The following is a 26,595-nucleotide window of genomic DNA, read 5'->3' as shown; positions in this document are numbered from 1 at the left end:
GCGCTAGCACCCGCGACGCGCTTCCGACCCCGCGCAGCCCGCCTACCCCACGCAGCCGGCGCACCAGCTCCGGGTCCCGCCGCTCCTGCCCCTCCTTTCCTGTTTCCTTGAAGATCAGCTGCGCTTCTGGCCGGGACCGTGGGAGGAACTGGACGTTTCGTTTCTGGGCTGGGCGAGTCTGCGGGCGGCCAGAGCAGGGAAGCGCACCGTGCAGGGCAGCGGGGCTGCGGGCGCGGAGTGGGAACCATCGCCGGAGCTCAGGCGCCCCCAGGGCAGTCGCAACTTTCTTTCCTTACTCTTCTGCTCTCCTGCCCCGGGCGGGCGGCTGGAGGCGGGTCCGAAGGGGAAAACTTGGTGCGGGCTATGTGCTGGGCAGCTCTGGTGCCAGTGGCTGCGGGCTGGCGTTCCGGCACGTGCGCCGAGGGGGCGCGGCAGGGCTGGGGGACGCGCACCGGGAAGCCGGAGCGGCCAGAGGGGAGGGCGCGTCCCACCCGCTTAGACCGCCGAGCTGGAGAAAGTTGAGGAAGGACCTGCGGGAATCCCGCCCACTTCTTCAACCTCTTGGGACAGGCGGTTTCCCGAGCGGACACTTTTCCCCTTCCCTTCACCCCCGTCAAACACTGAAGTCCCCTTGCAGGACTTGGCCCCGCCAGCTTGGGTCCGGACTCTGCTCGCAGGTCTCTGCAAGCTCTTGTCTCGGGTGTGGAGCTGCAGCCTTGACCTTGGAGGCTCAGAGAACTCGCCTCTGTAACTACCTACCTGTGGCGACGAGGGGCGGGGTCTAACGTCCTCATCTGTGAAAAGGGGGCTTGGGTCCGAGCGCGGTTCCTTGGGCGCGGACCCCCGCTGCTCGCCCTGCGTGCCATCCTCCCGCTGGGCAAGGTGCGCCCTGGCATTAGGGCTCCCTGCCAGCCCGGAGCTCCCTCCTGGGCACCAGCGCCGCGTCTAGTTAGGTGGCCAATTCCTGGGGACTCCCAAGGTTTGTCCTCCACCTGGGCAGCTCTTCGGCCGCCTTCTCACGACTTTGTGGTGGAGCTGGACCGAGTGGTTGCGCCGGCGGCTACAAGACAGCTGGGTTCTTGTGACAAACCGCACAGAGACCGACCTTCCTCCCGGCCGGGATCCCACGGTTTTTCAAAGTAGAGCTCCCAGCAAACTTTTCTCCTCAAAACCCGAGATTTTCTCTTTCGAGTGTTACTTTTTGCTTTTTGATGAACTTGACACTGGTCCAACCAAAAGAGTAAATTTAATTTAAAAAAAAGAAAAAAAAAAAAAAAAAAGGATTGATGCTCATGGTCCTGTGTGCCAAATGTCCAGACGGAACATGAGCGAATTTGGCTTCGCGACTACCGACCATAAACCCACCTGACACAAGAAACATGCCTCAGAAGTTTAATTGCACAATTTCAAAATCAAGAAGCCCTTGTTCCAGAAGTCAGGTCCGTACTTGCTGTTGATGTCATCCGTAAAGGGAGTTGGGGTTTGGCGGTGAGTGATTTGCTGGGGAGGGTTAAGGCATAGAGGGGTGCTTCCCAAACTTCCTTGCACGTTTGGAATTACCTAAAAACAAAACAAAAACGATGTCTGGCTCCCACCCACCCCCAAGCATCCTGATTAAATTGGTCTGGGATGAGACCTGGGCACCTGGGTTTTTAACACAATCCTCAAGGGATTCTATTGGGCAGCCGCGTTCGGGAACCACTGGCATAGAGGAAAGATTGGTAAAATCTCCGGAAAGATTACCTGCCAGTGTAAAGAGCTCTCTTGGAACACCTGGCATTTTAATAATCTTGCAAAATGTAGGAGATAGAGGATGATGTCGGTAACAATGGATTATTTTTTTTCTGATGAGGCTGCCGGTGGAAAGCATTTTCCTCATATACCTGAGGGGGAAGCCCTTCCTCTCTTCCCTACCTGTGATGCACAGGAGGCTGGGATCCTGTTCCGCGCAGCCAGCAGACTGTAGAGTCCTCTTAGGAGGCTATATCTTTGTCTCTTTTCCTGAGAACCCCTAACCTCCAAGAGTGCCTTCAACTCATCACTTTTTTCACTCCAGAAATGCTCACGGCCCTTTGATGTTACTGCTTTGAACACTACTATTAGTGCCTGGAGATTTGTTCTGAGAAAAAAACATAAATACCCTTTAATTGGTTTGTTTGTCCAAATTCACTTAAAACAGAATGTTCATGGCTAAAACCGTGAGAGTACGCAAATGTTCTGTGGAAGGAACATAAAAAGACTACCTTTTAAGGGGCAAATTATTGAAAATGAGGTGAGGTCTTTCTAGAAAAATTGTTAAAGGCCCATATAAATCAAATACACTCAGTTTTTGTTCAAGATTTACTCATTTTGGTGAGGGTTTTTGTTGTTTCTAAGATGATGTCTTCAACACTTACAGCTGAGTACTATCGGACACTGTTTTAAGTGCCTTTTTAATCCTCATATCAAGCATAAAAGTTGGATATTCTCTGTGTATGGGTAAACAGAAGGCACAGAGAGTAAAGTGACTTTCCCACAGGTGGTAGGAACAGAGCCAGGATTCGAACTCAGGCTTTCTGGCTCCTGAGCCCTCCCTCAACCAGCGAACTCCACTGCCTTGTGTGAGCTCTGGTTTTAGGAGAGTTAGGTCAGGTGTGTGTGAATGTCTAATGTCAGATGCTGGAAGGGGAAGGAGAAGGAACGGTGAACAGGCTCATTAAGATGGGCCCCTTGTCTGAAACTTGAAACAAACGTCTTCTTGTTCAGTGGTCCAGACTCCTGCTCACAGTTATTCAGTAGTCACTCTGGCCGCCTTTTATGGCGGCAGCTCAGTCACCAAATTAAACAGTGAACATGGAGATTGCTCGAGGGTTGTCGAGCAAGCCTTTTGCTCTTGCAAAATGGAGAGGTAAAGGTGGTGCTCTAGATCTGAGGTGGTCCTCCTGGGATGCAGTAATTCTGCACCAAGTGAGCTTTGTAGAAGTAAGCCTGTTCTGGCCCCACCTCTAAAGACATTCTGGGCCTGACCCCTGGGGGCAATATTAAAGAAAAACAATCAAAGCCAGGGGTTTTGCAGTGTGCTCAAAGTGGAGAACCAGCACTCCTTTCTCCAAGCAGATCAGATCTAAGGAAGCCCAGCCTGGGCCTGGAAGGCAGGAGGCTTGTCTTCTCATTCCATCTCGCAGTGAGGGTAGACAAGTCATTTCACAGCTCCAGGCTTCTGAGGCCTTGTTTCTGAATCCAGAAGGGAGAAGGAAGAAGGGGAGCTGTAGTAGTCTTAATGATTTCTACTGGTGCTTCTGGAAGTGTGATTCTTTAGACCACTGATTATTAGTCAAGGAGCCCGGGTGGCACAATGGTTAAGCTCTGGCCTGCTAACCAAAAGATGGGCAGTTTGAAACCACCAGCAGCTCCTCAGGAGAAAAAACCTGGCGATCTGCTCCCATAAAGATTTCAGCTTAGGAAGCCCTATAGGGCAGTTCTACTGTGTCATGTAGGGTCACACTATGAGTCAGAATTGACCCAATGGCACCCAACAACAAGTATTACTCAATTGGTTTTCAAATCTGAAAAGAAGACCGTCATTCCTGTGTCTGTCTGTGTTTGTACCAGTGTAGCACAGACCGGCACAGTAACTGGCTGATGGCTCCACTAGGCTTTCGACAGTCATGTCTGACTTCATCAATTTAGTTTCATAATTCATAATTTTTCAAAAATTCATTTTGAAGTTCGAAGGAGCAGATTGCCATAATCCTTTGTACTTGGTAATGAGACATTGTCCACGTGACAGCACTAATGTGTTTTGAAATGTTTTCAAAGGTAGTGTCAGTGAAGATAAAGGATTCAGTCTGCCCTGTTTAAAAAGAAAATACTGTCTGCTTTTTCTTTGATCTAAGCTCCAGGACCAGCAACAAGTCCGAAAATTTTTTAATGGGAGTGGCCGACTAACTCTTAATTTAAAGGCAGTGGAGGATTTTTAAGGGAAGTTAGCACCAGGATTGTGCCTCAGGCCCTGAAACAGAGATGGGATCGGAGTGTTGAGGACATTTAGCCTGTCAGAGTGTTGAGGACATTTAGCCTGTCAGAGTGTTGAGGACGTTTAGCCTGTCGAAGGAACCACCTGGGAAATAATTTGGCCCCTGCAAAAGATTTGGCTGCTGCCATGTGAAAGCTGTATGTGTGTGTATGTTTTGATTTGATCTTGTAAGTGCAGTTACTTGAGTAATTATATACAACGGATTGAATGATCATGAAGATGGCACAGGACCAGGCCGTGTTCCCCGGTTATACATAAGGTCACCGTGATTTAGAACTAACTCTAGGGCAGCTAACAGCAATAAGAAGTGCAGGTGAACCATGAACACATAAGAATAGACTGAAAACCTAAGCTTATCCTGGTAGACCATTCTCAGTTTACATCAGAGTTTATGCTCATACCTTCTTTTTCATTTTCCTCCAAAAGGATTCTCTTTTCTAAGAAAGTCTCAGCAATTACCTCTTTGGATGGCATCTCAAGATTGTCTGCCATCCAGCCGATGGGCACACGCTGGTTTGTTTGAATTCCAGCAAGGATCCAGGCTTTGAGACTATGTCAGATACCTGGTTTGACTGAAGTTTTCACTTTTTCAGAGTTGTTAGATTAGGTAAAGCGTCCTTCCTCCACATTTAGATAGACACACTCAAGTCAGTTGTTTAGAAAGCTCTCTGAGCCCGCTGGGGCCCTGGTGGTGCAGTCATTAAGTGTTCAGCTGCTAACCAAAAGGTCGGCAGTTCAAATCCACCAGCGACTCCTTGAAAACCCTATGGGACAGTTCTGCTCTGTCCCATAGGTCACTATGAGTCAAAACTGAGTTGAATGCAATGGATTTGGGTTTTTTTTTTTTTTTTTTTTCTGAGCCAGCTGGGAGCAGGAGGGGTGGTTGGTGCCAGTGAGTAGTGGGGCATGTTTGCTAAGCCCAGTTAGAAGCTAAGTGCTGTATTTTGCATTTTAATCTCTGAAGGCACTAAAGAACACTACCAAATGCCTGGTCCTGTTGACTAAGCATCTGTGAATTGCATATGCTTAGGATAAATTTTACTCCTACCAAATTTCAGCAGCTTGTTTCAGAAAGTAGTTTTTGAGAGCTGCGTGAGGGGATAGAATTTCCCTCTTTGCTCCAGTTATATCCCTTCCTGGTGGGTTTTCAGGGAAAGACCCAGAGTCCATGTGCCCTTTCTGAATACACCTGGAATTTCTCATTAGCAAGAGCCTAGAATTGCAATTTAAGGGACTAATCATTAGATGAGAATGCCTTGTACAATTGCAAACTACCCCCGCCCTTTTACCAATAGACCATCATCCCTTTCCTCTCCATGTGATTCTGACATAATGTGAATAATGAAATAAGGCAACAACTGCTATCAGTCCTTCAAGTATAAGGACAAGTTTTGGTACCTATTACAATTCAGGTGTTTATTTGCATTTTTTTTTTTTTTTATTATGTTTGAACCAAGTCCAGAGATTTGCTCTGTTCCATCTGTATTTTGTGATGCAGGGATAAATCAGACTTAACACTTGTTAGTCAGTTAGGGAAAGAGAGATCTAGAGATAGTATGTGTGAAAAAGTGTCTCAGCATCTACACAGGACAAACGAAGTCTTTGGAGATCAGCGTTTGCTGTTAGTTCTACCTGGTGAAGGGGCCAGGTCTAGCCCCAGAAGGAAGGAATTGATCATTTGAGACTTCAGAGAGCTGTAATTATTTCCCCAAGGAATAGGATGTGAAGGGCATTATATAAGCACCAGGATGATTAAGGTGGGACAAGACACTAGTAACTCAGTGCGAGGGAAAGAGTCGGAGTCCCAGGAGTAGGGGTGAATGACGAGGCTGCAGCTCATAGAGACCTTCGTTGTCCTCACTGTGGTTTTGGATTCTGTTCTGTGTGAAACGGAGCCACCACTCCGTTCTAAGTGAGGAAGGAGCCTGATTGATATGTTTGGCATTTTAGAAAGATGACCGTAGCAGCAATGTGGGAGGTGGATTGTAGGGGGCACCAGTGGAAACAGCAAGGTTGGTGACTATTGCAGGCAAGAGATGATGAAGCAGGAGCAGTGAGGATCAGAACAAGCGACTCAGGGCTGATCTGGAGGTAGGACTGCTGGATGATTGTACAGAAGGAGTATACAAAATAGAGGATCCAGTAAGGCACGCAGACTTCAGACTTGGAAGCCTGGGTAGATACTGAATCCAGTGACAGAGACTGAGAATCGTTCAGGAGAAGTAGATTCAGTTGAGGGGGAAGGAAGGGAAAGGAAGCAAATATGAATTCAGCTTTTAGATGTATTGAATTTGAAATGCTCAAGGAGAGAAGTCCAGGAGACAGTAGAATATACAGGTCTGGAGTCCAAGAGAGTAGTATGACCTCGAATTGTCATTTTCTTAGCTGTTGCAGTTGGAGGTACTGTCTCTGGCCATAGGACAGCCCCTGGCCCCATTAGCAACCTCCTATTTCCACCAGTTCCATGCTCACTCTCACCATCAGTATTGAGCTGTGCACGGGTTCTAGATTACCAACTTCTTTCTGGGCTGGACTGCTATGGTTGGAAAAAAACTGGTATATAAGTATGTTGGAAATCATACCACTTGTATATTGCTGCAAATCTGCAAAAGAAAATCCCCCTATTTCTTAATTAAGATGACAGCAGATTGCTCAATTTCGTACGTTAGCAACGAACCCAAAAAAAGACAATGAGAGATTTTTGTTTTGTTTTGGTTTTTAAAGCGATGGCTTTTCCACCTTGGCTATACCTGAGGATCACCTGAGGAGATTTGGAAAGACAGAATGCCTGGCCACACCCCAGACCAGGGGGAACAGAACTTCTGGGGAACGAAGCCCAGGCGTACACAGATTTTAAAGCTCCCTATGTGATTCTGCTGAATTGTGTTGTCTGTGGTTTGTAGCAGAGAAGAAACGTTGTTGTTCTCACACCCCTAGTTCATAATCACTTCATGAGACTCTTCAAGGTGCAGGACAAGTTTTAGATTTCATTAGTAAATCAATTCCAACGTTGCATATTTTTTTCCTGAATTGATCCATTAGAAGTTACTACAGTGGGTCTCCAAGTGTGGGTGCTGCTGCACCCGGAACTTGATAGAAATGATACGTGGTCTCTGCCCCGACTAGTAACCAGCTGCTATCGAGTCGATTCTGGCTCATGGTGACCGCGTGTATGTCAGAATGGAACTGTGCTCTCCAGGGTTTTCAGTGGCTGTTTTTTTTTTGGGGGGGGGGAAGTGGATTGCCAGCTCTTTCTTCCGAGGCAACTCTGGGTGGACTCAAACCTTCAACCTTTTGGTTAACAGCCCAGCACACTAACTCCCTTTGCACCATCCAGGGACTTCAGTCCACCTGCTGAATTAGGTACTCCAGGGATGGAGCCCACAGCCTGTGAACAAGAAGCCTTCCAGAAGATTCTGATGCACCAAAGTTTAAGAACCACTGATAAACTACATGTAAGTCTCCTGAGGAGTTCTGGGTATACAAGTGGAACAAGATAATTGCTTATCCTCAAAGGACTCTCATTTTGGAAGGATTGAGGAGGGAGGACATAACTCGCAACTCAACAGAACAACTCACTGTAATGCTGTGTTTTGCGATGGATATGGTTTGCCATTTCAGTCGAAGTGTAGAATGGAGGCAGATTAATTCTGCCTCTGCGATGGGGGCAACTCCTCAAAAAGAGAACAGTCAGCTGGGCCTTGAAGAAATGATGAGAATTTTGCCTGGTCTGCCAGCAAAGGGAAAAAAAATGAGAAAATACTTGTAGACCTGGGGCTTCTTTATTAAGGCCTGCATGTCTAGTCATCTCTGTACACATGACTGTCTTATCATAGCCGATGCTAAAGTTTCAGAATTTTCTGCGTGGTTTCTTTGTCTGATTACAAGAAAACTCACAATGTCAAAAGTAAAGTGCCTGAGAGGTGACATATTTTACATTTTAAAATAAAAATATACGTTGTTTTTCTATATTATAATTTGTTTTATTTGTTGTTGAGACTGTATGAGGCAGGACGTGCGGTTTCTACATGTACAATTCAGTGACATTGATTACAGTCTTCGAGTTGTGCAACCATTCAGTGCGCGTTGCTTTCAGTACCAACCAGGTGTGGAGAATTGAACTAGAGTTGAGCTAGCATTTGGATTAGAGCTGATAGCTATGACATTCTGTCCAACTACATGATTTGTCCCTAAGATGGATAACAAAAAGCCAACGTGACTATTTCACATCCTTTTTTTAAACTCCTGCCATTGAAAGCAAAGAAAGGAAGCAAAAAGCCTGCAAAATTCTGGACCTAGGAAGCACTTGTTGTTGAATCATGGTGAACTCAGAAAATGTTGCTGAAATTAAATGAGCCAGTAAGTACCACTTGTGAATTAGAGAAGACATCTGTTGCTTAAATTGCTGTCGACAGTGCACGTATTTACCTGTTCATCTGCAGAGATCTTCTGGAAACAAACAGGTCGACCCTCAACAAATAAAGGGTAAAATATACCATTGGTGATACCCTGTGCCCTTCTAACTCTGTGTAAAAGAGTACCGCTGTTCACCTTGCAGTTGTCTTATGAGCATTTAGAAGAGATTTTATGTTAAAAGCAGAAATGTGACACCTGATGCTCTTACTGCCTTTGACAGGCAAACCTACATGCTGGTGGGATGATGTCACACTTGCCTTAGCATTTGTATTTCCTCATGTACGATGTCATTAGACCATCTCCCAGAAGCCCTTTTTTTTTTTTTTTTTTTAACTCCAGACTGGAAGAATAGCAGAGCATTGCATATAGTCTCTTTGATATGACAGATTGACATTTGTGTGTGAAAAAGTGTGCAGGATTTAGTTCCTTTGTCCATACTCAAACCCTTCACTATTTTAGTGTTTGGAATAAAACCCTACTATTTATTGAATTCCTGCAGATATTTAAGGACCGGCAGGTGTGCCCTGAGAGTTTTTGATCATTAGAGGATTTTCAAAAAGATTTTTTTAATGACGAAAACCTAATCTTGTTTATTTAACAGCAAACATTGAATACCTGAAAGCTGTTGGAAGATTTTCTATGTGTTTATACAATTTCTTCTAATTCATTCTCTTAGACTATAAGCCATTGTGAATGGTTGAACTTCAGACACGAGTATTTTCGTTTTAAGCTCATTCTAGTACTTCCAATATCTAGTGACTCCAACAGGATTTTTTGTTTTTTTTTTTACTAAAGCACATTTTAATATAGTATTAGGAAGTTAAACCGTTAGCATCTGTTTTGTAGGAAAAAAGCCTCCAGTTTCATCCACTTTTGGTTAAGTACAAATGAATGAGAGAAGAATAAAGAGTGGGCATTGAAGAACTCTTTCTTGGACCACCTGTTTTTCGTGTATTGATTTTAGTAGGCTTTTACATAGGATGCATTTCAGAGTTTTTCCTTGGCTATGATTTGCTACAAAGTTAATAGAGAATCAGAAACCTTATCCTTAGAGTTACTTTTTGAATACTTCTTTTTAATCTTTTTTACCATTTCCTGGCGCTTTACTAGACATGCATGGAACATATTTATGAGTGAGAATAACTTATTGCCTTAATTTTTCTCTCTCTCTCTTTGTTTTATTGTTTTTTTTAAAATAATTTTTATCGTGCTTTAAGTGAAAGTTTACAAATCAAGTCAGTCTCTAACACAAAAACCCATATACACCTTGCTACACACTCCCAATTACTCTCCCCCTAATGGGACAGCCCACTCTCTCCCTCCACTCTCTCTTTTTGTGCCCATTTTGCCAGCTTCTAGCCCCCTCCACCCTCTCATCTCCCATCCAGGCAGGAGATGCCAACATAACCTCAAGTGTCCACCTGATCCAAGAAGCTCGCTCCACACCAGCATCCCTCTCCAACCCATTGTCCAGTCCAATCCATGTCTGAAGAGTTGGCTTCGGGAATGGTTCCTGTCCTGGGCCAATAGAAGGTCTGGGGGCCATGACCACCAGGGTCCTTCCAGTCTCAGTCAGACCATTAAGTCTGGTCTTTTTTTTTATGAGAATTTGGGGTCTGCATCCCACTGCTCTCCTGTTCCCTCAGGGTTTCTCTGTTGTGTTCCCTGTCAGGGCAGTCATTGGTTGTAGCCGGGCACCATCTAGTTCTTCTGGTCTCAGGATGATGTAGTTGCTGGTTCGCGTGGCCCTTTCTGTCTCTTGGGCTTGTAATCGCCCTGTGTCCTTGGTGCTCTTCATTTTCTCTCTCTTTTTTGAAAGCCATTTTGAATTAGCCTTCATAGAGAAAGAAAAATTTAGAAATGAAAAGCTTTGACAAATGATTGCAAAAATATATAATTTTTAAAAAAGGTTAAAAAGTGTCAAAGACATTCAGTGTTTATGATTACTTTCAATATAAATATTATATTTAAATACTTAAAGATTCATATGAATATGCATATACATGTAAAGCAGTGTTGACAGAGGAATTTTTCTCCATACATGACTTAATGGATTTTTCCATGCCCTGTTGTCAGTTATAATAGTAAGAGAAAACAGGTTAGAATCTACCCTCCTAGTTTCAACTTCCATAAAATATCTAAACTAGATAATTCTAAGGCTTCTTCCAGCTGAAAACACCTGTGCAATTCAAAGCAAATCTAAATGCATGCAAGATATACGTTTAAGCATGTCAGTCATAAGTGTGATGCCCTTGTAATTTAGATGTTAAAACACTGATGTCATAATAGTAATACTTTACATTTGTACAGCACTTTACAGTTTACACAGTCCCGTAACGTCTTCAAGTCTCCTAACAACCCCTGTGAGAGCAGGATAATTATCCACATTTGAAGGCGGACAGACCCTGGCTTAGAGAGATTTAGTGATTTGCCCATGATCACTCCAAATCAAAAACCAGGCCCAGTGCTGTCGAGTCGAACTGCCCCATAGAGATTCCGAGGAGTACCTGGCAGATTTAAACTGCCGACCGTTTGGTTAGCAGCCGTAGCACTTAACCACTACGCCACCAGGGTTTCCAAAAGGTTGCTCACTCTCCCTTCAGGGAATCAAACCCCAGTCTCCCGCGTGACAGGCGGGGATACTCACCACTGTACTAACGAGGAAGTAGCTTAGCCCCATGATCACTGGGCTAGTCTAAATTTAGGTATGGGATACTTTTCCTGCTGTGTGCAACTCTGTCTTTATACACCAGCATCAAATGTTTCCAAGAACTCTCTGTACTTCTACCTGTAAGACTTCATTGGTTTATAGCTATGGGTCGCTTCTGTCACTTTTAATTCTGTTTGTGAGTCGAAAGACGAATACACAGCATTCCTGAACATTTCTGTTTCACTTCTATTACTTATGCTTCCTGCCCTTTTGTATATTCTTCGTTTTCCTCCCTTTCCCACTTTTCCACTTCTCATGAAGTATTTTTTTTTTTAATTGTGGTAACTATATAGGTAACAGAACATTTGCCATTTCAACGCTCTTCACACAAAGAGTTCAGTGACATTAAGTGTGTTTATCATGTTGCTCAACCATCACCATTAACCATTTCCCAGATTTTTTGATCACCCTTGGAAGTATTTTTTTTAAGAGTTGTCTTTTGTATGTGTTTCCTAACTGCCCACTTCATAAGAGAGGGGGCAACGAAATTGTGAACCTTGAGAACATTTACTTCAGAAAGTTAAAGTATGATTTTTTTTTTTTTTTAAGTTGTGTCATAAGCTTCTGTAAATGTTCCAGACCTGTAAATGCTTGAAAAAAAAAGATGAGAGGAGAAAGCAGCTTGACTTAACAGTTTGGTCAGCTAGCAATGCCGGTGGCAAAATGCAGTAATTCACTTACAGAGATCTGTAAAGAGTCATCTCTATGATTTAAATGAAAACACGCACTTAAACTCATTAGGGTGTATAAACAGCTATTACTGCAAGAGACAAACTTAACGAATAGTGTGGCACACCAGGATTGTTCATTTTATATATCATACCTTTTATAAGAAGCCATTCTAGCTGGGCTTATATTTGAAAGCATTGACTTTTTTTTTCTTCTGAATTTTATTTATTTTGTTGTTTTTGAGAGTAGATACAGTAAAACATTATTTCAACAGTTTCCACATGTATAATCCAGTGACACTGATCACATTCTTCGAGTCATGCAACCATTCTCACCCTCTTTTTATGAGTTGTTCTTTCCTCATTAACATAAACTCACTGCCCCCTAAGGTTCCTATCTAATCTTTCTAGTTGTTGCGGTCAATTTGATTCCGTAAAAATAGTTCTTAAAAGAGCACAATGCTCAAGGCAGACTTTTTTTTTTTACTTGTTAAGCTAAACTATTGTTTGGTTTTAAGATGACTTCAGGAAGTATTTTTGGTTTAAGGTTTAAAGATTATCTCAGGGCTATAGTTTCAGGGGTTCATCCACCCCCATGGCTTCAGGAAGTATAGAGTCCATGAGAATTTGAAATTCTGTTCTGCATTTTCCCCCTTTTGATCAGGATTCTTATATGGAATCTTTGATCAAAATGTTCAGTAAGTGGTAGCCAGGCACCATCCAGTTCTTCTGGTTTCATGGCAAAGGAGGCAATTATTCATGGAGGCAATTAGGCACACATTCCATGTCCTCCTCCTGTTCCTGACTCTTTTTCCTTTGTTGCTCCAGGTGAATAGAGACCAGTTCTTGTGCCTTAGATGGCTGAGTAGCATTGACTTTTAAGGAGAAGTTATCATAAACATCAAAATGATTCACTTGCAGGAGGTTCACTGGCTGAATGAATAGGATGTAGAATATGCAGTGATTCTGACTCATGGTGATCCTGTTACAGAGTAGAACTGAGCTCCTGTGTTTAATAGAACATATAGATTTTTAGAACCCGAGATGATAGAACTCTTGTTGAATAAGTTGTTCAGACAGAACAAGGGATAATGCGTGGTTTAAAATCAGGAAGGGTGTGTGTCAGAGTTGTATCCTTTCACCATACTTACTCAGTCCGTAGCTGAGCAAGTGATCTGAGAAGCTGGATTATATGAAGGAATTGGTGGAAGACTCATTAACTACCTGTGATATGCAGATGACACAACCTTGCTTGCTGAAAGTGAAGAGGACTTGAAGCACTTATTGATGAAGATCAAAGACTACATACAGCCTTCAGTATGGATTACACGTCAACATAAAGAAAATAAAAATCCCCACAACTGGACCAATAAACAACACAACAATAAATGGAGAAAAAATCGAATTGGTCAAGAATTTCATTTTACTTGAATCCACAATCAGTGCCCATGGAAGCTGCAGTTCAAGAACTGAAGCAATGCACTGCATTTGGTAAATCTGCTGCAAAAGACCTCTCTGAAGTATTAAAAAGCAAAGATGTCACCTTGAGGACTAAGGTGCACTTGACCCAAGCCATGGTATTTTCAGTCACTTCATATGCATGTAAAAGCTGGACAATGAATAAAGAAGACCAAAGAAGAATTGATGCATTTGAATTATGATGTTGGCGTAAGCATAACAATGAACATGAGGATGGTGCAGGACCAGGCAGTGTTCAGTTCTGTTGTCCATAGGGTTGCTATGAGCTGGAATCAACTCAACAGCTAACAACAAGAGCAACGTGTATTGATTTCAGGTTGTGCTTATGGGATGGCTTTAGTATTTGGGCCTCTAAGTCTTGCAAAAGATAATTGTGCAAAAATTGTCCCATCTTGCCTTAAATAACAAGTCTATCCAGCCAAGGCAGAACAGAAAGTTGAGCAATTTGGTGATGTGGGGTCTACATAAAGAGTCAGCCAGAGAAGTTGCTCAGTTTTTCATCTCATTTACCTGGCCTCCAGGGATCCCTTTCTGCGTACATGCCAACTTAGTGATGTGCCTGGTTTGGGGGAGAAGCAGTCGAATGAGAAAAATCCCAGATGGGTGGAAGACTTGGGTGGTTATCTGAGCCCATCTCCGTCATTACGTAGTATTGTTCTTAGAGTCTTAGCTAGAAAAGCTTGGCTTTTAGAATTGTTGGGCAATGGCTACTAAATATTCATAATGTCGCCCAGTTGCAAAAACAAAACACTCAAACGATGGCAAGGGAAATAAGTAGCCATGAATTCAAGGCCTGGACAAAGCCAGTGAAAATGGGGTGCTAAGGTGGGAAGAGTTGCCAACAGTGTGTTTTTCTCTTGCATTTTTCTACCACCCCCCCACCCCCACCCTGGGAAGGGAAAAATTAGGGTTCCTTGGACTTTTTCATTTTTGGGGAATAGATTGGACATTTTTTTTCTCCCAGGCCAATGCTTGTGTTCTGACATCTAGGTGAAAAGGGAAGAGAGGAATGAGGTGGTAACCAGAGGTGGAATGTACTGGTTTGTGTTGGTGTATTGGTGTTGGTGTGCTGATTGCACGTATTTTTAGTCTAATAGAAGTTTCACAGGTGTGATGACTTTTGAACACTATCTACAAGGTTTTTAATGAAAAAAAGAACCTCTAGGTACCGTATAACGTAATAACAATCGTACTGGTCTTATGATCGTCACATAGCCCATTCACAAGATGTTCCGCCAAGCCGCAAAAGGCCCAGGCTAAGTTTAAGAGTAGTTTTAAAAAGTAACAGATAATAATGCATTAATACCAGGTGATTTTGAAATGAGACATCAAGCATGCCAGCTTAGTAGCGTCATCCTAAAAGATGGAGAGAGAACAATTAAATCATTAAGTCCATTTCTGCCTGGGGAAGCAGCTTCCTGTAGTTGGGTAGAGGTTTAATGGGCCTCTATGGGTTTTTTTTTTTTTTTTTAATGGGGGTTGGGGGTGAGGGGAGGTATGTCTGAAGATGAACTTGCCTTGACCCAGGCCAGTAAAGTTTTGTTCCCTGAGTACAGTTTCACATACATAGACTTCTACTGAGCCTTTAAATCTGTAGGAAACAAAACCCTGGCATGATCACTACTGTTTCTAACATTTTGGTGGGAATGTGAATCAGGACAGAAATACCCAGGCGATGTTTACAGTTTGGCGTGCTCTAACTCTAAAGACATTTGACTGCTTGCTTTCATGGCTGTTTAAGCTGGTGATGGTGTCCTTACAGTTCTCTGACTATACTGCACTGTTCGTTGTTATTCTTTGTCATTTATCATTTATACAAGTCTGCTAGTGGATGTACCATTGAATCCCCTGAAAAATCTCTAGACGTGATAGATGGTGTTTGTTTGTTTGTTTGTTTGTTGGATAGACTGTTATTACTGAGCCAGTTGGCCCTTGACTCAGAGGGACCCATGCACAACGGAACGAAATGCCGCCTGGTCCTGCATCATCCACATGATGGGTTGGGAATCAGACAATGTTCCTTGTGCTCCATAGGCTGACTTTTGGAAGTTAATCGCCAGGCCTTTCTTCCTAGTTTGTCTTAGTCTAGAAGCTCCACTGAAACCTACTCAGTATCATGGTAACAGACAAGCCTCCAGTGACAGATGTGTGGTAGCTCCGTTTGAGGTGCGTTGGCCGGGAATCAAACCCAGGTACCCTGCATGGGAGGTGAGAATTCTACCACCGAACCACCACTACCCCTTTGAGCCTCTACCATTGCCCAGATGCACAGGGACGTGCTGGGATGTGCCGGAAGGGGAGCACTGTCTCTAGAGTCATAATTCCTGGATTTGAACCCAGGCTCCACCTCGGTTGGAGAGTGACTTTGACCAAGCTGTGTAACCACTATGAGTCTCAGTTTGCTCATCTATAAAAAGAAGATAATAGCAGTATTAACTTATCTCCTGTGGAGAGGATTAAATGAGATGGGTCATGGATAGTATTGAGCCCAGTGCCCACCCATGTCTAGAGCACATCCGTAAGTGTTTATATCCTCCCTCTTCTAAGGGCTTTAGCTGCGTTATGACCTTTAATCCTCCCAGTAGTCTTTATGATTCCATGTTGTAGATGAGGAACCTGGGGCTCAGCAAGATTGCTTTACTTACCTGAGGACACCTGACTGGAAAGAGGAAGTAGTGGACAGGACTCCCACTGGAGAGGCTGTGTTCTTAAGGACTGTATGCTTCAATTTCACGTGTCTGCTGCCGCAGGCTGGACCCATAGGAAGTCAAGGAGACCTAGGCAGGAGAAGGGCTTCTGATCAGCTTGTCTCTTTTATGACAGCCCTTTGCCATTGCTGGGCTCACAGAGCGTGGCCAACTAACCCTCCCTTTATGTTGTTAGTTGCCATCAAGTCGATTCGGACTCATGGCGACCCTATTCTTGTGTACAGAGTAGAACTGCTCCACAGGGATTTTAGGGCTGTGATCTTTCAGAAGTGGATCTCCAGGCCTTTCTCCTGAGGTGCCTCTGGGTGGTTTTGAACCACCAGCCTTTTGGCTGCTTAACTGTTTCTACCACTTGGGGACTCCTTTTTCTCTGAATAGCCCTTCATTTTTTTAATTTATAAAATTCTCATTTTATAACTCCGATTTAGTGCTGTGCTTTTCTCACATTAGAACTTCTAATACAGCTACTATAGAGGCTTTATTTCTTGTATGTTTTCTCTCATTCATCCTTTCTATCCACAATTGCTAAACCAGACATGGTAATGGTAACCTCATACGTTTCCAAAGAGTCCTGCCTTTATGTCTTAATGGTCCCCTGGAGGCCTTTGGAAAAGGCCATCATGGAGCACTTGGCCCTTTTAGCAACCGTTAGACCTGGGTTCCATTCCTGGCCAATGCACCTCATATCCAGCCACCACCCATCTGTCAGTGGAGGCTTGAGTGTTGCTATGATGCTGAACAGGTTCCAGCGGAGCCTCTAGACTAAGATGAACTAGGAAGAAAACCCTGGCCATCTACTTCTGAAAATCAGCCAGTGGAAACCCTATGGATCGCAGCCCTCCAATCCCCAACCAATCATGGGGATGGTGAAGGAGCAGGTAGCGTTTTGTTTCGTTGTGCAAGCGGTCGCCATAGATTGGGGTGACTCAACCGCAACCAACAACAGTAACAAACTTCATGAGTTTTTATCCCCCTTCCAGTAATTATTTGATCTGAAATTAATTAAGCTGTTTCAGGTAATGCTTAGCGCACTTGGGATAGGTTTTGAGCCACTCCTGTGCCTATACTGACACTGCCACTTTCATTTGGGGCTCCATCTTCAGAACTTCTTTAGGTCTCTTCTCTCTTCTCAGAGCACATAATAGGAAGGGCTGCAGGCATTACATGAAACCATAAAAATGCACCGATTACCTATCTACCTTTTTTTTTAATCTATCATCGTTTTTTAATTTGCGAGGTAACAGGCATCAAAAATAAACATAAGCTAGAGACTTGCTGTTTCCTACCAGCAGCATATAAAAGTTATTTTTAAAGTTGTTTTAAATCTGTGAGTAAAAATAAATTGCATTTGCTGCAAGAAACACCAAAAATGGAAAAGCTCAGAGTTCCAAGATGATAATTTATCTCAGAGACATTGCTAGGGGCATAGTTGCTTTAAACAGTGAGAGGATTTATTTGGTGTTTGATTTACAAATGGGCTGAAGTGTGGTCTAACCTTCATGCCAGTTTTTGCCATCTGTGAGACTTTTGACGTTGTCACAGCACAATTGTGGAGACGCAGTGCGCGTGGTAGCATTCCATTTGAAAGCGTGAACGACTGTGAGGGAAGTGACCACTGCTCATGGTGTGTAATGCTTTGGGGAGGCAAAAGGTTTTCTTTGAGAATTAACTTTATGGTTAGCAATTTTTTGTTTTTTTTATGTTAAAAGGGAAGAAAAAAATGTGTGATTAGGAAGGAAGGACTACAAAATGAATTGCTGTATGTCTTCTAGGTAATGTTTTTAAGCATTGAGTGCTTCACACTTGAAACACTTTTCAGAGCAGGTATTTGTGTGGATGGAATAGTCTGATCTTATCTCTACCAAGGATTTTTTTTTTTTTTAATTTTAATTGAGAAATTAAGGCATTTGTTGTTGCAGTTCTTAGAAAATTGTACTTGGGGAAAAAATATTGACCATCTTGCATGCCTAAATACAAGTAGAAATCTGCTGCAATAATATAGCTTTGTGATGTTGGTTCTGTTTATTTTGAAAGAATTACAAATTCAAAAGAAGTTGCAAAAAATGTAAAGAAAGATCTTATCTGCCCTTTACCCAGCTTCCTGAATGGTTAACATTTTAATGCAAAATTGTATGTATTTAGTGTTGAATCTTTATCTAATGTTAACCTAGGCTAAAGCTCACTAGTTAATTCCCTAGGGAGGTGATGTAGAAATCGTAGCCTTTCCCAATAGTATTTAGAAATCTTTTTTTTTTTTTTAATGGATTTTTTTGGTCTTTGGCATTTGGAGACCATGAGGGCACAAGGTAAAAAGGGATGGAGGGAGAGTATGGGATGGAGGGAGAGTATAGATAGACAGACAGAGAAGTAGAGAGAGAGAGGAGTGATTAATTGATTGGACAAATACCCTCCTATACTTTTAGATTATATGTGCCAAATTTATAATCACTTCCATTCACAAGTCTTGGTATGTGCACCACTATATTCGTTTTAGGGTTATTTTCATCTCTCTGTTCTGTTTCGGCTTCTTTAGAATCAGAATCAACTCAGCAACAGCTGTTTTTTGTTTGTTTGTTTTTAAGTAAAGGTGAAGTATAAGTGCCCTTGAGGAGGGTCTTCTGGAATGCTGGTGATGTCTTACTTCTTGATTCAGGTGCCGGTTGCACAGGTGTATCCCTTTGGTGAAAAATCCCTGGTGCTGTGCACTTTTGACTCATACTCTTTTCTCTGTGTGCGTTATAAAAAAAAAAAAAATTTTTTTTTTTTTACTGTAATGAAACTTTAAAAATATATTTGGGGGGCCCTAGATTCACAGACACTTGGTAGAGTATAGGAAACCTACAGGGAAAGCCACAGCTTTTATTAGAAAATTCAGGATCTCAGAGAAGGCATTGGATTTCAAAGTCAACACAGTGTGTCTATTTTTTCTTTTGGTATAAGTAGCTAAATGATCTGTTAAACTCAAAGTGAGCCCTCTTACTGTTACAACTTCAATTTAGTCTTAGTTAAATATATATTGTTTTAAAAATAGGATTTGGAAAGGATAACAAGAAAGTCGCATACTCCTACACCTTTACATATACATACATGTGCATAAAGATATACATGCAGAGATACAAACATAGATGTATATACATAGATACATATACATTAATAGATACATATAACATATACCTAGTTGCCATCAAGTCAATTCCGACTCATAGCAACCCTACAGGACAGAGTAGAACTACCCCATAGAGTTCCAAAGGCTGTAATTTTTTAAGGTTGGCATTTGACTCCACCAGCCACTCCTTGGAAACCCTGCGGGGCAGTTCTACTCTGTCCTGTAGGGTTGCTGTGAGTCAAAACCAACTCGATGGCAACGGGTTTTTGTTTTTTTTTTTTATGAAGCAGACTGCCCCATACTTCTCCTGTGGAGTGGTTGGTGGATTCGAACCTGCTGATCTTTTGATTAGCAGCCAAGTGCTTAACCACTGCATGACCAAGGCTCCTTACGTATACCGAAAAACCCAGTGCCGTTGAGTCGATTCCGACTCATAGCGACCCTATAGGACAAAGTAGAACTGCCCCGTAGAGTTTCCGAGGAGCGCCTGGCGGATTTGAACTGCCTACCCTTTGGTTAGCAGCCGTAGCATTTAACCACTACGCCACCAGGGTTTCCTCCTTACGTATAAAGTACATATGTATAATCAGCCCATCTAAGGAAAACCTCCTCTTTTAACAGGTAGTAAACAAGTGCAGAAACTTTGCAGAAAGACTTCCTTCTCAGACTACTTTCTCCCTGTGTCAGGCTCTTTTTGGAGTCTTGTTCAGACTAACACAGGGAAAGAGAAGAGAAAGAGAAGAGAAAATCAATCCCATAGTCAAGGAAAACTCACCAATTCACATAGTAAATGCATACACATACCACTGACCCTCTTGTGGAAGTTTCCAGAGCCTTCCAGCTCCCCAAGCATTCTGAGCCCTTCTTCTTACTCCGATTGTATTTCACTATGTTTGCAATACCACCAGGGGCAGTTTATTTTAATAGATTGGTATAATTTGGCAGAATCTTATTTGCATGTCTCATTTTAATTTTTCAGTTCAGTTCAACTCACTGAAAAAAAAAAATCCATTGCCGTTGAGTCGATTCTGACTCATAGTGACCCTGTAGGACAGAGTAGAACTGCTGTACTCCGTAGAGTATCCAAGGAGCGCCTGGTGGATTCAAACTGCCAACCTTTTGGTTAGCAGCTGTAGCACATAACCACTACGCCACCAGGGTTTCTCCAACTATGCATGTATTAAATGCTTACAGCATACTGTGCACAAAAGCTAATGGGTACTGGGTTACAAGGACAGAAAATGGAGCCTCTGCTTTTGAGGAGTTTGTTGTCCAAAATCCCGTTCACTGGTTTCACATTCCTAGCAGTGAGAATTTAGTCTAATATGGGTTGTGAGTACTTCAGAATCAAATGATGATCCCAATAAGCCAGACTAGGTTCACTAAAATGTGTGTGAATGTTAATGGTAACTTAGTATGGCAGAGCACTTTGCAGCTTTTTCAAAGGTTTTTGACACATATTATTTTCTTTGGAATTAGCACCTGGGAATAGTCTCACTTTGATACTTCAATCAGGGCCGTGCAGACCTTTACCTTAAGGACTAAGTTAGTTTTGAAAATCTATATATCCTCTTCTCAGATTTCTAAATTGACATCTGAAGATGTTTACTGTAAGCTTAAAAGTTGCAAAAGATCTAATTTCAGGCATTTGGTAGAGCCAATCCTCATTGTCAAAGCAGTTTCCCAACTGTTATGGATTGAATTATATCCCCCCAAATTCTGTATTATCCTATCCTTTATGCCTGGTTATAACCCCATTTGAACGAGTTTTCTTTGTTATGTTAATGAGACAGGATTAGTATAAAATGTGTCTTGAGTCAGTCTCTTTTGAAGTATAAAAGAGATTAAACAATCTAGTAGAGGAGAGATGGGGTAAGATAGATGCCAAGACACATGAAAATCTCTAAGAAACTGGAAAGCAGAAGCTAAAGAGACAAAGACCTTCCTCTAGAACTGGCAGAAAGAGAAAACCTTCCCTTCGAGCTAGTGCTCTGAATTTGGACTTCTAGCCTCCTAAATTGTGAGAAAATAAATTTCTGATTGTTAAAGGCATCCAGCTGTGGTATTTCTGTTATAGCAGCAGTAGGTAACTAGTACAGAATTTGGTACTGGGAGTGGGGTGCTGCTTTAACATACCTACAGTGTGGAAACAGCTTTGGAATTGGGTAATGGATGGAGGCTGGAAGAATTTTAAGGGGCCTAATAGTTAAAAAAAGAAAAAATTTTTTTTTTTTTTTAATAGTTAAAGCCTAGATTGCCTTGAAGAGACTGTTGGGAAAATTCTGGCTGACAAAGGCAATTCTGGTGAGGGCTCAGAAGGAAATGAGGAGAACTGTAGAGAAAGTCTCTGTCGCCTTAGAGAGTACATATGATGCCAGCAACAAAAATGTTGCTAGAAATGTGGACGTTATATGTGCTTCTGGTGAGACTTTAAAAAAAAAGAAAAGATGAACGTATGATTGGACAATGGGGAGGAAGGGTGATGTTTTTATGCAGTGGCAAAGAACTTGTCTGAATTAAGTTCAAATGTTTTGGTGGAAGGTAGAACCTGAAAGTGATGAACTTGATATCTGGCTGATGAGATTTCTAAGGGAGATCTTAAAGGGGCTGTGTGGTTTCTCCTTGCTGCTTATCGTAAAATGTGAAAGGAAAGAGATGGACTTAAAAATAAACTGTGCAAAATGAAAACAGTGCTTCGATTTGGAAAATTCTGTTGTGCAAACTAAGGACGTGTGTCCTAGAATGTTCACCAAGGACATGGCTTCACAATCTTTTGGTAAAGAGATTAAGCCTGTGACTGATTTATCTAAACAACTACCATAACAGAAAACTCCTCTTAAGTTTAGACTGAAGGGGAAAGAGAAAGAACAAAAGGAAAGAATGCTGCCTGCCTCTTGGAATTCTACAGGCAGAAAAAAAGGCCGAAGGAGTTATATCTTTGGCCCTCCAAGAAAAGAAAAGGACCATCCCTGGAGCAGTCCAGAGATTAGCAGAACTGTTGGAAGGAGCATGGGAAGCAAGGGCTTCTCAGTTTCAAAGGGAGAGGCCATGGTCTCTAGGATCTCAAAGAGTAGGGCCACAGCTTCTTAGGTTTCAGAGTTGGATCTTCACCAACCTGGTTCCCGAGTGTGGAGCTGCACTTAAGGTATGCCAAAGGGACGGGGCTGCCACCCAAAGATGAGTGGTGGGGCTGTCATGCCCAAGGGGCAGAAGACCTTGGTCTGCTGGGGCCAAGGGAGTGGGGTCACCACTCAGATGGACTAGGAGAATGAGGCCGTTCAAAGCCAAGCAAGCTGAGTTGCCACCCAAGAAGGCCTGGAAGGTAGATCTGAAGCCGAGGGCCAGGGGCCTCCACCCAGAATCCAGATGGTTGTCTTTATGTTAATTAGATAGGATTAATGTGGGGCGTGTCTTGATTCAATCTGTTTTGAGATTTTAAGGAGATTAAATAAGCAAGTGAGAAGCAGAGATGGGGAAGGAGATGCTGTGCCAGGTGAAGATTGTCTTTGAGCAGAAGTTGAGGAGACAAGGACCTTCCTCCAGAGCTGGCAGAAAAAGAAAGCCTTCCTCTAGAGCTGTGCTCTGAATTTGAACTTCTGGCCTCCTAAACTGTGAGAAAATAAATCTCTGTTTGTTCAAGGCATCCTCTTGTAGTGTTTCTGTTATAGCAGCACTAGATAAAAAAAAAAAAAAAAAAATTTTTTTTTTTTTTAGATAACTAAGACAACTCAGGTTTGCTTTCTGTCAGTATGATTCTGACTTCTTTTTCTCATCAAAAAGCTTGTTAATACATTCTGTCCTAGTTCTGAATGCCAATTCCAGGATGGATATATTGATAAATCGATGAATGATAGGGCAAGAAGACTTCTCACAAGTTGGTAGCCTGGATGAAATAAGACATTTTCGACTTCCTAGTGAGGTACTATTCACTCCCAGAATGTGCCCTTGTATGGCACCTGAGAAGTTTTATACTACCAGAAACCCTGGTGCGACACTGGTTAAATGCTATGGCTACTAACCAAAAGGCTGGCAGTTCGAATCTACCAGGTGCTCCTTGGAAACTCAGTGGGGCAGTTCTGCTCTGTCCTATAGGGTCACTTCAGTATGCCCAATCAATGTTATCCTGGCTTGCTAGTCAGGTACCAGTCACTCTCAGAATGTGCCTTTCTGTGGCACCTGAGAAGTTTTATACTAGAGGCCTGAACAGCTTAAGATTGTTGGATGAGCGATAGGTATGCCTTTATTTTGAAAAGCTGGAGAAGGGCGATTGTAGGAAAAAAAAAAGGTGAGGAAAATGAATCAGGAGCCCATCACACCTTCAGGTGGATCAGTTTTAGGAAAAAGTACAAATGAAAGGTAAAAACAGTTGCCTCAAATATTTTGCTCGGTCTTAGGGTTGTTTGCGGCAGGAAGAAAAGTCTGACACTACTCTCTCTGTAATGGTCAAAATCAGAAGTCTGTGAGTGAAATTTTTATCAATTAAAACTTCAGTTCCTCAGTTAAAAAAAAAAAAATACTCATCGTCGTCAAGTCAATTCCAACTCATAGCAACCCTGTAGCACAGAGTAGAACTGCCCCAAAGGGTTTCCAAAGAGTGCCTGGTAGATTCGAACTGCCGACCTTTTGATTAGCAGCCATGGCGCTTAACCACTACGCCACCAGGGTTTCCAGGTCCACAGTTAGTACTTCACAAATCAGGGTCTATGGACATTGTTTTTCCATAAAAGTGGCCCATATGTTGTTTATGTTTGGGAGACATTGCTATAAGGAAATGTTTGTCCTATGTATAATAGGAGCTTGTTCAACATTTTTTACTGGGGACATCAGTGAAGATTTATACAACCTGCGTATTAAATGCTTGGGTGACATTCAGGGAGCAGAAATCAATTAAGGATTCCGAGTTCTGTTGTAAGTGTCCCACTTTAAGGGGAACATGGAAAATGAGGTGTGAGGAGCAGTAGAGAAGGCAAAGAGCATGGAAACCCACATGGGAGTTAAAACAACTGGGGACATTTAATGGGAAGAAGGGGAACCTTGAGGATCCTATCTGCCTTTAAAAGTTGCCATGGGGAAGAGGGTTTAGGGAGGAGAAGAGGTAGGTAAAAGGCACACAGAGGTAGACGTCACATCATTGCACATCACTAATCCAAAGAGGGTGTGCTTTGTTAAGGGACAGCTCTCTGTCACTGGAGGTGTTCACAGACTGAACAGTCACTGGTGGGGCTTTTATTTGGGTGGGGGGGGTCATTTATAGAGAAGGTGAGAACAGAGGGTCTATGATTATGCGAGTGCATAGGTATTTAAGAAATAAATTCTATGCATTCTGTTCCTTTTCATTTTCTCTTGTGCTGTCCCACTGGTGGCAAAGGATGCAGACCATGAATTCTGATCCCAAAGGGCAAACAAGCAAGGAACTGTTTCGAAGCGAAGGCATGCTGGGGAGAGAGATGGGGTCCTCTCTGATTTTGTTCTCCTTGTTCTGCTATCTTTCCCTTTTCTAAACCAACTAATTAAGCTCTGGTACATGACTGTTGTCCTCACTGATCATGAGACAGAAATTCATCTAGCCTTTCTAGAGGCATTTGAAGAGTGCACACATCATTCTGTGTGGTGTTGCATGAAATCTTTACAATTCCATAAGACCGCCCAACTCACCCTCAGCAACATGCTACTCAGAATTCCCTGAACGTGTCACTGTTTGTGAACAATTGTTCTCAAACATGTTTTGATACGTGATAGAGTCAGCGCTGCATCTATTGTCTTCTTCTGACTAGGAAAGCTGCTTATTGGAAAGCTTCATTGCAAGGCTGCCTGAATTTTCTGCATCAGAGCTATGAATCTAGCCATTTGGAGGTCAGGAGAATGATTTTCCCCCAGAAAAATATAAAAAATGAATTATATCTGTAGAGCTATATTGCCTGTAACTTTCTGCAGAACTACTGTATGTATAACCCTACATTCCTTCAAAGAAGTATTAGTTCTGAGACTCACAGCTTAAGTCAAGTTGTGGTTATTGCCATTGAGTGGATTCCAACTCATGGTGACACCACGTGTGCAGAGTCAAGTAAACCCAAACCCAGTGCCGTCGAGTCGATTCCGACTCATAGTGACCCTATAGGACAGGGTAGAACTGCCCCACAGAGTTTCCAAGGAGCGCCTGGCGGATTCGAACTGCCGACCCTTTGGTTAGTAGCTGTAGCGCTTAACCACTACGCCACCAGGGTTTCAGAGTCAAGTAGCGTCTCTAATAAGAGAAAGAGGAGCTTGAAAGACCTACATCCTTTTACCTGTCCTCTGTTTGATAATTGGATTTTTGTTTGCTTGTTTTAGAAGAGCATTGGGAAATACAAAATGGGTGGATTAGAATTTTGCAATTTATTTTTCCCATTGGTATTTTTTATTCCAGAGCCTGTTTAAATATCGAAAAGTAATGCTTAAAAATGCTTTCCTAAACTCTTTACTTTGACTTTTATCATCAGGTTAATAACTGAAGAGAGACTTTGGTTTTGTTTTTCAGTACCTTCTTATAAAACGTGGATTTTTGTTTGTTTGTTTTTAACTACTGTCCCGTTTTTGTGATGACATTCCTTTTCCCAGAAAATCTCAGGTTCACGTTAAGCAGCCTCTGGATGTTTATCTGATCTTGTTTATAGGAACAGGAGAAATCTGTTAACCTTTGCGTATACTTTACGCTCATAACTAGGCAAGAGGTCACTGGAACATTTAGGATTGCACCCATAAACTTTAAAAATTCTCAGGTGAAGGCTACTGAATCTCTATAAGAAGATGTTTGTTGTTCATCCAGGGTTAAGATTAGCTATGTGATAAATAATACATGCAGTTCTACTTGGAAATCTCTACGTTCAATGACAGAAACCCTGACTATTTGGTAGTGTTCCCCCAAGTTAAAAAGATCACTCTGCACCGTTCAAAACCACAAAGACACTGACTGGTCTTTAACAAGGCCTTGTACTAAACAACTGTGAATTGTTCAGCTGCCTTTTCCAGTCTTTCTAAAAGCACCGAAAGAACTATACCAGTGAATGGGATCGTTAAGTTTGCTTGATCCGAAAGGTGAGAAGTGCTGTGATTTTTGCATCACTGTGATTTCTCTACAAGGTCACTTTTGATGGGTCTTCAGGTAGCTGGGACTTTACTTTGGGAAAAGGCACATCTGGTGGGCTTAACCAAACCTTAAGACTCAATAGAGGACTCTTAGTAAATTCAATCTGTGTCTCTATTGTAAATGTTAATTATTACAATGTACACCTGATGTCATAGTCATTGATTATGGCCAGAAGTTATACGAGAATACAGAGTGAGTCCAAGGCACTGTGTACTTCTTTTACGACGTTCTGAATTGCATTATCATTATACTCTGGTATAGCTTCCTCAGTAGATCATAAGCTCCGTGAGAAGAGGAGCTGTTCATTCAGCCCATAACTTCCAGCACTGTGCCTTGTACATAAAAAACAAACAAGACCAGTTTACCA

General features: G+C 42.5%; 2 protein-coding genes across 4 annotated transcripts in view; one reads left to right on the top strand and one right to left on the bottom strand.

Moving 5' to 3' along the window:
- The window catches only part of LOC126081505 (biorientation of chromosomes in cell division protein 1-like 1), a 37,030-nt gene extending 36,435 nt beyond the window's left edge, over positions 1–595 (bottom strand). For both annotated transcript variants that reach the window (XM_049893467.1, XM_049893466.1), the window contains exon 1: positions 47–595. In XM_049893467.1, coding sequence (XP_049749424.1) covers positions 47–248 — 202 coding nt within the window. In that variant the 5' untranslated portion in view covers positions 249–595. The remainder of the gene's footprint in view (positions 1–46) is intronic.
- EGFR (epidermal growth factor receptor) overlaps positions 1–26,595 on the top strand; it is a 225,495-nt gene that overhangs the window by 143 nt on the left and 198,757 nt on the right. The window contains exon 1 of one of the 2 annotated variants that reach the window (XM_049893450.1): positions 503–7,470. The exons of the other annotated variant lie outside the window; for it this stretch is intronic. The gene's annotated coding sequence lies outside the window, so the exon portion shown is untranslated. Of the gene's footprint in view, positions 1–502; positions 7,471–26,595 lie in introns of those variants that run through there. 2 annotated transcript variants of the gene reach the window in all.

This window comes from Elephas maximus, chromosome 8, assembly GCF_024166365.1.
Source record: "Elephas maximus indicus isolate mEleMax1 chromosome 8, mEleMax1 primary haplotype, whole genome shotgun sequence".
Lineage (NCBI taxonomy): Eukaryota > Metazoa > Chordata > Mammalia > Proboscidea > Elephantidae > Elephas > Elephas maximus.
The sequence above is the reverse complement of the archived record's forward strand: the minus strand, read 5'-3'. Positions and strand labels throughout refer to the sequence as shown.